The 12,942-nt window shown below is 39.3% G+C and overlaps 1 protein-coding gene across 1 annotated transcript in view; it reads right to left on the bottom strand.

The window, feature by feature from the left end:
- Window positions 1–12,942, bottom strand: part of LOC139154923 (voltage-gated potassium channel KCNC1-like) — a 59,365-nt gene that overhangs the window by 18,065 nt on the left and 28,358 nt on the right. Inside the window, 1 exon segment of the mRNA XM_070730029.1 lies at window positions 6,899–7,093. Coding sequence (XP_070586130.1) covers window positions 6,899–7,093 — 195 coding nt within the window.

The raw sequence follows: 12,942 nt of genomic DNA, 5'->3' as shown, positions 1-12,942 counted from the left end.
AACATGTGAACATGGACATGGTTGCAAATGCAAGAACTGGTAGGGAGCATGTTGTTCCATACTTTTATTATAACTTTGAACAGCCCCTAAATGAAATATTATAAGTCAAGTGATACTGTATCTGCCACTGCAGGTCTTAGAAACATTATCCACTGAAAGCAACTCACCAATCTAGACTTCCATTTGAATTGCATGTATGTGGCTACAGGCATTAAGGGCTTGCCTGGTACTGCAGAAGTATGGTGCTACTTTAGTCATTTTGATGAAAATATTGGATTTTGCCAATGACTCTATGGAAAAGCTATAACAGCATTTATGTTCTACTTGGAGTAGGTATAGTAAAATTGGTAAAAAGTTGCAATATTTTTGTTCCCTGATAAAAGTTACAATATTTTTGCTTCCTGAGCCATCGCTTGTGAAGCAGAAGAGAAATAGATTGAGAAAGGAAGTCCACTCAAAGTCACCCCCACCCCCTGATTTTGATTATACTTTGCTTCTGCTCCCCCTGATTTTAGCCTATAAAAAGGTTCCAGACAGATGATGCCTGGAGTGAAAAAAAGGTTGCAAATTGAGGAGATAACACTGGATAGTAATTAGTTAGTAACTACCATACTTAACTGTTTACATCAGGGATTTCCAACCTTGGCAACTTTATGACCTCTGGACTTCAATTCCAAGAATTCCTCAGCCTTCATGAGGAATTCATGGCCTTCATGGCTGGGGAATTCTGTGAGTTGAAGTCCCCAGATTTTAAAATTGCCAAGATTGACACTTCTTATTTACATGGTGCCACATACAGCAAGTTATTTATATTCATGTTCACTGACGACAATATAGATTTACCCCTAGTGCAGTGCATAAATATCTCTTGTAGGGAAGAAGACAGCCTCCGAAAAAATGTCAACACAGGGAATGCATACTACAAGCAATAACTTACATAGTCCCTCACAGCCATTAATAGCATCAGTGTTCATCAAGCACAACTATTTATTTGTTCATTTATCAATTGATCACATTTGTATGATCAATCGATAAATTTATATGCAACCCTCACATGGTGACTAACCACAAATAGGGATGGCCTTTGGGAATGAGGAACTCATGAGACATGGAATTATTGCAGCTGGGTTTAGGGCAAACATAGAACAAACATGTTCTTTGCATTGGTGAAGAGAAAGTTTCGTGATTGCAAGATTTATTTATTAGATTTGTATGCCGCCCCTCTCCGTAGACTCGGGGCGGAAAAAGATGTTGGAAAGATACCAGCCAGCTTAATTAAATGAATTTAATCAGCACTAGCACTTGTAGCATGTCCAGGGTCAAATTAGATTTTGTACTTCAATTAATAAAAACCAGCATCTGAACAATACTTTATCCCCCTCACAAGGTTTAATCTGTATACGTTTGGAGTAATTAGCCAGTGCATGGGAGCAGTACCATTTTTTCTCCATTGCTAGTCAGTTAGCTAAGATATGTAGGAAGCACATGGCAATAATAATGGGGGAGGGTTTTTTTTAACTATCCTGACATCAATTGGGAGACAAACCTTCAAGTGCAAGATCAAACAGGTTCCTGACAAACCTAGGAGAAAATTTGTCTCCCCAAAATAGAGAAAGGAACTAGGGGATCAGCCATATTGGACTTAATTCTCATTAGTAGAAAGGTGTTGAAGCTACAGGAATTTGGGGGGAGAGTGATCATGTAATATTGGAATTCAACATTAAGGAAGCATAAGCAATAGAACAAAGTCAAACTAGTGTCTTTAGCTTTAAAGAGCTAATTTTAAACTTGGAGTTTGGGAAGGATTCCGTGGATGAGTATCCTCAAGGGGAAAACAACTCAAGAAGCTTGGGAAATTTTGAAAAGTGAGATTATAAAAGCCTAGTCTGCTACAATACCAATGAAGAAGAAAAATAACAGCTCTCAAAAGAAACCAGCATGACTGTATAAATAACTCTCTGATAAATTGAAAGATCCTTTTGTTTTTTCTTCTCTATCAATATGTGTACTTAGAAACTGCCCCATCTATTTAAATAGGCAACCGTTCCATAGTACTGTATATACTGAACAGGCTTTGGTCTTAAAGGTGTTTTGCCATGACTTTAGTTTTATCCCGTGGTACTGAATGGTGTTTCAATAACTGCTTCACTTTTTTCATGCTTATCCAGACTCTCCCCTTCCCCAAAATAGGGTGGCAAATTTGCTATGGACAAAGCAGTATGAAAGAGTGCATCCAACAGTGCATATATGAGTCCCACTTCCAACTAAATAGGAGTATGGGCCATAGATAGTGATAGATATAGGAAGATAGTTGTAGTAGATAGAAAGCTAAAAAGAGAAATCAATACAGTAGATAGATGATAGATAGAAAGTGATCAATACAGATAGAGAGATATAGATAAATAAATATGGTAGATAGGTTGGCAGATAGAGCAATCATTGTTTTAAAGGTTAAATTATTTCCAATACTCCTTTTTAGGTGGATGTTGGGCTCATAAAATACGGTGGTTGGATTTAATCATCAATATTGGTTTGACTATCAGGCTACATTTCTTCAGGAAGAAGAGGCTCTCTGGATCCTGTGTAGTTGTCACAGACATATATATCCCACGTAAAATCAAAGGGAATCTTCTTTGTGCCTTCACAACTTTTGCTTCTCTTTTAACTGACTTGTTCATTGAAAACTGATTTGATTAACCCTGTCTGCTTCCTTTATCTGGAGGACTCCCTTCATTCCACTTGATGAACTTAAAAGTCTCCCTACCCTTATGCCAACAGAAATTAAGGCTAATGAAAATATTTCTTAATCTACTTAATCCTGGGTCAAATGTTCTACGTCTCTGGAATAGAAAGGCAACTATCAGAATTTGAACTTTGTGATAATTGTTTCACTTCTGTGCTTCTTCCTTGCCCATTGCTTGCTGGTCTTCTCTATTGTGCAACACCATGAAAGCTCTCACTTCCTTGGTGGAATTAAAGTCATCTTAAGCTTTCATTTGCTGTCACCTCCTGTTTGCCTGCTGTGACAGGGGCAACCTTGTCTCTGTTTGAAAGTTTGCCTGCTGTTAAGATCAGTTTCTGACAGATGCTAGACCAGAACTTACACAGCACACAAACATGCTGATGATGACTTCTGGACCAGAGGGATCACAGTCTCTTATACTTTTTCACACAGAGAGATGAACACAATTACAATCAAGTCTCACCTAATGCAGAGTGAAGGACTGCAAAGAGTTGGTGCAAAGTTCCATAAAAAACGACCCATGACTTTTCCAGCAATATTAATTTCAGATGTATCACTGATAGTCTAAAGTTAATTAGCCCTCAATCCAGAGCTAACAATAGTAACAAGCTAATATTTTCATAACCAGTTATTTGGTCATGTAGTTAGTATAAGTATTTTTTAAGCAATATGGACTCTGGGAATTTTCAAATAGAATAATAGAATTAACAAAGACTACGAAAAAAAATGATGATTGATCAATGAACACTGATTTTGAAGTCAATCTTGCATACACGTAGTCGTGGTCCATTGTCCCAAAGGTTCTTTTTCAAGAGGCAACTGAACTTCCTGTTTTTTCTTTCAAGACGTTTCACTTCTCATCCAAGAAGCCTCTTCAGCTCTGGATGAACTTCTTGGATGAGAAGTGAAATGTCTTCAAAAGAAAAGAACAGAAAGTCCAGATGCCTCTTGGGGAAAAAAACCACACCTTTAAGACAACCTTGATCTGGATGACTGAGAATCTCTATAGACATTTTCCTTGTCCATTGATTTGGTAACTATTTAAAGTTATAACGGCACCAAAAAAAGTGGGGGGGTGTTTCTTACAACTGCATTTACAACCATTGCAATATCCCCAGACTCGTGGGATCCAAATCTGGGAGCTTGACAATTGGCATGTATTTACTGAGAGTTACAGCATCCCTGGCTCATGTGATTGCCATTTGCGCCCACTCCAGCCAGTTTCCACAAGCAAAAGTCAATGAGGGAACCTGGATTTAACAACTGCAACATTCATTTAGGAAGCATGGGGAAAAAGATTGCAAACTCAGACATGACTCACTTAATACCTTGCTTAGGAACAGCAATTCTACAGAGAGGGGCGGCATACAAATCCAATAAATAAATAAAATAAAATAAAATAAATAAATTCTGGTCGTGATTGTAGACATAAGTCGGGGACTACCTGTATTGCAGAGACTGTATCTAAACTGTAACTTTGGATGATGCCTAGATGGCAGCATAGATTTAGAGTTTGTTACCATGTAATGTCTAGGCAGAATTTTGCAAGCCAGATATTGAACCTAATCCTAAAAGATGTGAGATTTCAGTTTTCAGGCTTCTTGTTATAAAGGTCCAAGTTGCTGGCCCAGCATGATACCCAGTTTCTGGATAAGCACTAAGTGTGTGCAGCCTTCCTGACCATAAATTAGCAGTCTGACATGTCTCTCCTGAGACTCACCTGTGTCTTAAAAACAATAGAGGATTTGACAGAAGAACTCTCTGAAGGAAACAGAGGGAGAAACTGAGAAAGAAGCATTGAGTGGGTATTGGTAGCAATTTCTTATCCAGTAATATCAGTACTGAATTTGTGACCTGTCTCTGTTGAACCCAAGAGAGGTTTTGAATAGAAAAGGGCAGAATACTGGTAGTCATTGACTTATAATTGCAGTTAAGTCCAACATTTCCATTGCTAAGCAAGGCAGTTGTTAAGTGTGTTGTGCCCTATTTTACAACCTTTTTGCTATTTATGTATGTATGTATGTATGTATGTATGTATGTATGTATGTATGTATGTATGTATGTATTTATTTATTTATTTTTGTCCAATACATAATACACATTGAAGATAATAGATACGTAGTAATATAAATGAAGAAAAGGAAAGAAGAAAAGATATAAAAGTATAGGAGATCATATATGAAAGGAAGAAAAGATAAATGAGATAAGGAGAGACAACTGGACAGGGGACGGAAGGCACACTGGTGCACTTATGCACGCCCCTTGCTATGGTTGTTAAGTGAATCATACAGTCATTATCTAGCTTACCCCATTGACTTTGCTTGTCAGAAGCCCCTGCAAAAGTCCCAGGACCTCAGGACACTACAACCATTGTAAATACATGTTTACAATACATTGCCAAGCACCCAAAATTTGATTTTGTGACTATTGGATGCTGCAATATTGGGCCGTCAGTGTGAGAACTGATCAAGCTACTTTTTCCAGTGTGGTTTTAATTTTATAACAAATAGTTATAAGCCGAGGACTACCTGCAGGCAAGCTGAGTGGAAGAAACATGATTCTCTTTTATATGGGAATTTATTTGTTTTACAAAGCAGTCAGCTATGGTTGACTAATACAAGAGTTGCCAAATGCCATCTTATCAACCTCTTCATAAAACCTCAGAGCTTTCAATGGTACACCCCCCTCCAAACATTATTATATGGGAATGATTTAATAAATATTCATTGTTGTTGTTCAGTTGTTAAAGGGTGTCCAATGCTTTGTGGCCTCATGGATCATAGCATGCCTGATTCTCCACATGCCTCTAAAGTTTGCCCAAATTTGTGTTCACTGTGTGGATGACACTAACCATCTCATCCTCTGCCATCCCCTTCTCCTTTGGCCTTCAGTCTTTCCCAGCAACATCATCAACTCCTTGAATGTTCCCTTCAGCCTCTGGGGGTTGATAATTATCAGTTTGGGGAGCCTCAGGCTAGTGGTTCTTCACTTAGGCCAATAGGTCTTCAATTAAGTTTATAGCCTAAAGAAGTGTCTCTCAATTTTGGCTACTTTAATATGGGTGGACTTCAAGTCTCAGAACTCCTCAGCCATCTTCAAGCTAAGGCTGGCTGGGGAATTCTGGGAGTTGAAGTCCATCCATCTTAAAGTAGCCAAGGCTGAGGAACATTGGTCTAAAATCAGCCCAGATTTTCAACTGGGAAAATCACTACAAGATCCCTGACTAGAAACTTATTATTTCTATGTTTCTAATGAAAATGTTTCAGGAATTTGAAGCAAGTCAATTAAGCCCAAACTTTACTCTTTTCCTCCCTATTTATAAAAATTTGAAGAATGGGAAATAACTTCAAACACCTTATGGCCACTTCCATGTCCCTTTGCTGCAACATCCCTTTAAAAGAACAACCTGAAACACCTGACGAGCAACTGCAGCCAAATATTGCGAGACAGAATGATACATATGGGGAGAAAACATGGTGGGGCAGGGGATACTGATGAAAAAGCAAAAGCTGATAGGGGAAACATAACTTTGTTTGGGGTGGTGGTGGTGAGGTAGTGAAATTGGGGAAGTGTGCAGATAATGTAACAGAGTTTTGAAAAGAATGGACTGGCGATGCTGGTAGAGAATCCAGCTTCTCCCCAAAATCTCAACTGCTCAAAATCAGCTGTATTCATGGGTTCTCTTGTGGAAGGAGGTACTATGGCAGGTTTTCTCAATTTGGGAAAGGCTAACCTAGATAGACTGGACTACAGCTCTCAGAATTCCCAGTTTGGCCAATCATGTTCTGGATTATGGTCCAACAGATCTGGAAGCACCAGGTCGGGAAATGTAATACTAGATATTGCTGTCCCTTGAACATTACATACAGTTATTAAGGTGCTAGAGTGGAACAAATGGAGATCTTGGTAGTTGCTAGGACATTGTCTGCCCATTTTGATCTCAGGATTAGACTTTTACTTAAATCAGTTACATATTTGCAGTTGTCTTCTTTATCCCACCCCCAAGTGGCAGCTCTATGTTTTACTAAGAGAAAGGTTATGGTGATATTAGTGATAAGGGTGGAAAATAACGTACTTGGGTATAAGCTTAGAGAATGGAATGCAAGCTTTGCAGAAATAGGCAAGGGGAAATGATGGTGATGTATGTACACATACCTTTTCTGATGTTTCCATCAGGTGACTGCCCAAAATCACCCGTGGAGAGGAGGAAGCAAGCTCGGTCACGATTATAGCGCTCTCGGCCACCAGGTGTGACAGGTGACTTCTCCTCAGGTGACAGGGCCTGATCAATTGTAGGGCAGTCTTCGTTAGCCAGAGCTGCGTTTGCTGCATCGCCGTTCTGCTTAGAATCTGTAAAGAAAAAAGGGGAAGGGGGAAAAATGTAGAGCAGATTTAAGATCACTAAAATATTTCTAAATCTAAATATCAACCAGTAGGGAATTCAAACAAAATTTTACAAATGTCTCAGAAGCTTCTGATAATCTTTGAAGAAATGAATGTTAATTAAATAGGATTTTGGTCTAATCCTGGCTTTTCTTATGTTTTTAAAAGTACATTATATGTTTTGAAAATCTAGGGAAAGATTTAACCTGTTTCTCATATTACTTTGTGAAAATTCCAGTGAATAGTCTCTTCCCCCAAATACTTTAAACCTTTTAAAAATAGTACATATTACTGGGAAGCAAGGCTTTTAATTTTAATTTTATTTCTTACAAATCCAAGATGTAAATTATTCCTCATAATTACAAGTGACACGCCGTTAACTATCAAGTTTCAGAGGATTCTGTTCAGATGTAACCTATGTTCAAATACAGTCAAAAATTAATGTTGACTATTTCTCCATTCAGAAAAAGAGGGAGTTCTATCTTTAAATGCTTTGCTATTACAGTTTACCCTAGGCGTATTCAGTTCAGTCGATGTATATACCGGTAGTAATTTAGCCATGATTTTGCAACCCCGTCTGTGGCTCAAGAATACTAAGATAAAAGTATTTCTCATTTCTTTCAATAGGATTTTTGTTGAGAAAAACTCTTGTGTCTGTGATTGAGAGAAATGGTACAAAGCCTTTTCCACCAAAGTACCTCAGATGGGTAAATTTAACCATGCATCCCAAAAACTGGTATGCATGACATTCATGGAACAGAAATTTGACCAATTTTATAATATGTTTTATAACGTAAACATTATTATAAACCAGTTTATGACAACTGGTGTGCATTTCCGAACCAGTAGGAAAGGTAAGTAGATTTCAACCAAGGAATCTACCTCAGGAATTGCAGGGTAATGTTAGGTCCTGTAGTGTGTGACAGATAAACTTCTGTCCAATCAATTAAAATTTGTACAGGGGAAGGTTCTCTGAAAACAAGAAAACCCAAAAGAGTATTTTTAGCATAATTCATTAATCAATTTCAAAAGAGACAAAAAAAAATCTGCCTGAAATTGTTAGGGCTACCAAATTTTAAAAATGTACAAATAAAAGTATTCATGGGTAGAATACAAATAAAACATGCACAATGAAGTCATTATACCAATGCTGCGACATATGTACTTGAATCAGAGATTGTGACCCAAGTAAGTCATATTTGTGCAATGACATCACCACACACATAATGTCACTGCAGTTTGCTGCAAAGCACACATATAAGAGATTTTGGGTTTCCTCGGGAATTTTCATAGTCTGAAATAGAAAATTTTGTTTTATTTAAGGATAGTGTTCTAAATAAAATTTGGCCTTTAGAGCGACGTTCTCATATCTTGTCCTGACCTTTAATATAAGCTACGTATAACCAGGCCCTTAGATGGGATCGTGCAACCCTGTGGAGGAATTTATTGTTGGTTTTATTTTTAACCTGATAATATCACTTGAGATTTGAATGGATGAGCCTGTCAGAGGTTACTTGTCATATATCATTACGCTGCAATGTGTGAGGGAATTATTCTAGAAAGATCCAGTGCTGTTAGAACCATTTTTCTTAGGGAAAGGGGTAAAGTTTGTTGAGATGTCGAGACACTGTTGAAGCGGAGGGGCAGTGCTGTGTACAGAATTAGGAGCTAGGTGATGCACCCCTGTTCAAGTGGTACAGTCTCTGATTTTGATGGACTTAATGGGGTATAGCCTATGACCCTTATGCAATCACATTTTGCACAACAATTGAAAGAGCAACTGAAATGCTAGCTAAAGTTCCCATTTACCCAGTGACAAAATACATGCTTGAGCACTAGCAAGCTCTCCGTGCTGGAAGAGATATGCTTCTTTGAACAAAGATCTCTGGAAGGCTTTCGGGCCACAATAAACAACCGTATGCAGTGTTCCCTCTAATTTTTGGGGGGGGTGGGCGGAAAAGTATAGTGTCTGAGCAGCAGTCCCTTCGGGACTGGGTGGCACAGAAATATTAAATAAATGAATGAATGAATGAATGAATGAATGAACGAACGAACAAACAAACAAACAAACAAACAAACAAACAAATAAAACCCCCACCCTGTTTTGCCTCAGATAATTTCAAAATAAAATACTGTACTGTGAGTCTATAACAGTGAGCTCATACTAGGGCAACTCTATCAATATCAAAATGCCACTTAAATAGTTGAGCTAGTTTCAAACTAGATTTTGATTTTCTTTCTCTCTTCCTTACTCCCATTCTTTTTCTTTCTCTTTTCCTTCCTCTCTTTTTTCTATCTGTTTCTCTCTCTTCCTCTCTTCCTCTCTCTCTCCTTCCCTCTCACTCTTTCCCTCTCGGCTTCTGGGCAGGTTTGGAAAACTCTGAGTTGATGATGATTTTTAAGTGAGCGATTGCTCACTGCTCAGCTTAGAGGGAACTATGACCGTATATATTCTGCACGTTCATCCACACTGACACGGAACCTCTGTCATTCCTAAATTTAATCTTATTCAAGTTTCAAGTTTCAAGTTTAATCAGATTTGTATGCCGCCCCTCTCCGCAGACTCGGGGCGGCTCACAGCAATAGCAATACAATGTAAGACAAATCCAATATTTAAATTACTTTAAAAAACACCACAAATTAAAACCAATCATACACACTAGCGTACCATGCATAAATTTTATAAGCCTAGGGGGAAGGAACATGTCAATTCCCCCATGCCTGACGACAGAGGTGGGTTTTAAGGAGCTTACGAAAGGCAAGGAGGGTGGGGGCAACTCTGATATCTGGGGGGAGTTGGTTCCAAAGGGTCGGGGCCGCCACAGAGAAGGCTCTTCCCCTGGGTCCTGCCAAACGACATTGTTTAGTTGACGGGACCCGGAGAAGGCCAACTCTGTGGGACCTAACTGGTCGCTGGGATTCGTGCGGCAGAAGGCGGTCCCGGAGATATTCTGGTCCGGTGCCATGAAGGGCTTTATAGGTCATAACCAACACTTTGAATTGTGACCGGAAACTGATCGGCAACCAATGCAGACTGCGGAGTGTTGGTGTGACATGGGCAAATTTAGGAAAGCCCATGATAGCTCTCGCAGCTGCATTCTGCACGATCTGAAGTTTCCGAACACTTTTCAGAGGTAGCCCCATGTAGAAAGCATTGCAGTAGTCGAGCCTCAAGGTGATGAGGGCATGAGTGACTGTGAGCAGTGACTCCCGGTCCAAATAGGGCCGCAACTGGCGCACCAGGCGAACCTGGGCAAACGCCCCCTCGCCACAGCCGAAAGATGTTTCTCTAATGTGAGCTGTGGATCGAGGAGGACGCCCAAGTTGCGGACCCTCTCTGAGGGGGTTAGTGACTCCACCCCCAGGGTGATGGACGGACAGATGGAATTGTCCTTGGAAGGCAAAACCCACAGCCACTCCGTCTTATCTGGGTTGAGCTTGAGTCTGTTGACACCCATCCAGACCCCAAGAGCCTCCAGGCACCGGCACATCACTTCCACTGCTTCGCCGACTTATTGCCTCTTTTCTTCCTCTTTTAGCAGATAGGATGAATAACCTTTCCATTCTTCCTCACATGAACAATTGTCTCATCTGTGCTTCTCCTCCGGGCTTTCCCCCAAAACTAAAGTAATGGATTTTATGGTTCTTGCCCTCCAGAAATCTTTCTGCAGCCTGCATAGGTTTGTCAGCTGAGTAAATGTTGCACATCTCCAAAGAATTCCCCAGTGCCAGTGAAAAAGGCCCTGAAAACTGCACAGGAGCCCTAAAGATACCCTGTTCTCTCAACTTTTTCTCATATATTTGTCTCCTTGACCCTTTCAGCATCTCTATAGCTATTCTTAGAATTTCTTGTCAACAACCTTCTTATGCTCTTGTGCCCAAAGCTAAATAAGCTATCCCAACTGAATGGTAACTAAGCCAAAATAAAACACATTATCCTTTTCTGTAACAAGATGTACATTAATCTCCCTTTAACAAGATGTGGAAAGCGGCAAGATATCCAGGTCACATTCAACTCTTTGTATCTCTTTGAAATCAATTCCATTCAATCTGAAATGGAAGGGCGATTTAATTACGGTATCACAATGGCCTGGCTATCAATATTGATATATGGCAAACTAGAGTAGTTTGGTCTCTTTGCAACTTTAAAAAGTAGCTTGGATTGTACTATAAAACCCTCTTGGGGGGGGAGGCTAGAATGAGGAGTATTTGCCATCATTGTGAAATTTATTTATTTATTTATGAATCAGATTTGTATGCCGCCCCTCTCCGCAGACTCGGGGCGGCTAACAGCAATAATAGCTCTGTTAAAAAGTGCTATTGCTAACATGTTGTAAGCCGCCCTGAGTCTAAGGAGAAGGGCGGCATAAAAATAGAATAAAATAAATAAATAAATAAATAAATAAATAAATAAATAAATAAATAAATAATACAATGTAAACAAATCTAATATTTAAGTTAATTTAAAACCCCAATTTAGAAACCAATCATACATACTGACATACCATGCATAAATTTTATAAGCCTAGGGGGAGGGAAAGTCTCAATTCCCCCATGCCTGATGACAGAGGTGGGTTTTAAGGAGCTTACGAAAGGCAAGGAGGGTGGGGGCAACTCTGATATCTGGGGGGAGTTGGTTCCAAAGGATCGGGGCCGCCACAGAGAAGGCTCTTCCCCTGGGTCCCGCCAAATGACATTGTTTAGTTGGTGGGACCTGGAGAAGGCCAACTCTGTGGGACCTAACTGGTCGCTGGGATTCGTGATAAAGATATTCTAGCCCTAAGGTGAAGTTTGAAAACGTGGGTGCCATTTGAGAATCCTTTATAAGCCACCTGTACATTTATTTATTAAATTTCTGTGTAGAGTTCGTAAAGACTCGTAGGTCAAATTATGCCTCCGCTGTATAGGTATTTTGTTTTAACGGTATTCAAAGAGCCACATGCATATTCAGTTACTATCTCCATTGCTATTCAGATTATTGTGTTCCTCATAAGGCTGTATTAAAGCTACCAAAATTGGGATGCCAAATTCAGTCTGTAGTGGAGAGATACCGAAAGGTCTCTGGTAATTGTCTAGCCATAGGCAGTGTGGATTCAAAGGAACTCATTATATAAATCTTTGATATCTTCTGGAAACATTTTTACTATTGTTTTCCAAGGTTCTTTTTTTTTTCATTTTAATTCCCCCTTTCTCCCCAGATCCTTCCAAATAAGCACTCATTCGCTAAATGTTCATAGATTATTTTTTTAATGACCGTTCCAAATAGTGATCTTTCCAAAATAAGTCCTCCTGGCAGTTCTGCATTTATTTAGAACAAACTTTCCTTTACAGAATTGGAGCGAAAAGCTTTTTGTTTGTTTGTTTCAAAGATAATTAAATGGATTACATTAATTCGCAACCTCAAGACTGGCCAATTTTATGGCTTTATGGTTATTGCTGTCCCTGCGAATAGCAGCCTGACATGCAGAATTAGGGCTAGTGAAGGAATATCTGTTGGCAAAGGGAGAAAATAAAAATTCCCATGAGTAGGCATTCTGCTACATTTAACGGCTGCCCCCCAGAGTACCACAGGAGGCAAGAAGCTCAGATTACTTTATTTTTTTTTAAATCAATTTTGATCCACAGAAATTAGCATTTATAATAATAGTAAATAATGCTAGAAGGAAAGGCCTTCCGAGGCAATCTCACCACTGATATGAATCATTTCATACATTGGAATGAGCGCATCAATTGAGTTGAAGGATTTGCAGGCAACTTGTTGCCATGGAAACCGAAAAGCATTGGGTTATCAGGCAACTCAAGTGGAAAATGTAAGG

The sequence above is a fragment of the Erythrolamprus reginae genome, chromosome Z, assembly GCF_031021105.1.
Source record: "Erythrolamprus reginae isolate rEryReg1 chromosome Z, rEryReg1.hap1, whole genome shotgun sequence".
Lineage (NCBI taxonomy): Eukaryota > Metazoa > Chordata > Lepidosauria > Squamata > Dipsadidae > Erythrolamprus > Erythrolamprus reginae.
The sequence above is the reverse complement of the archived record's forward strand: the minus strand, read 5'-3'. Positions and strand labels throughout refer to the sequence as shown.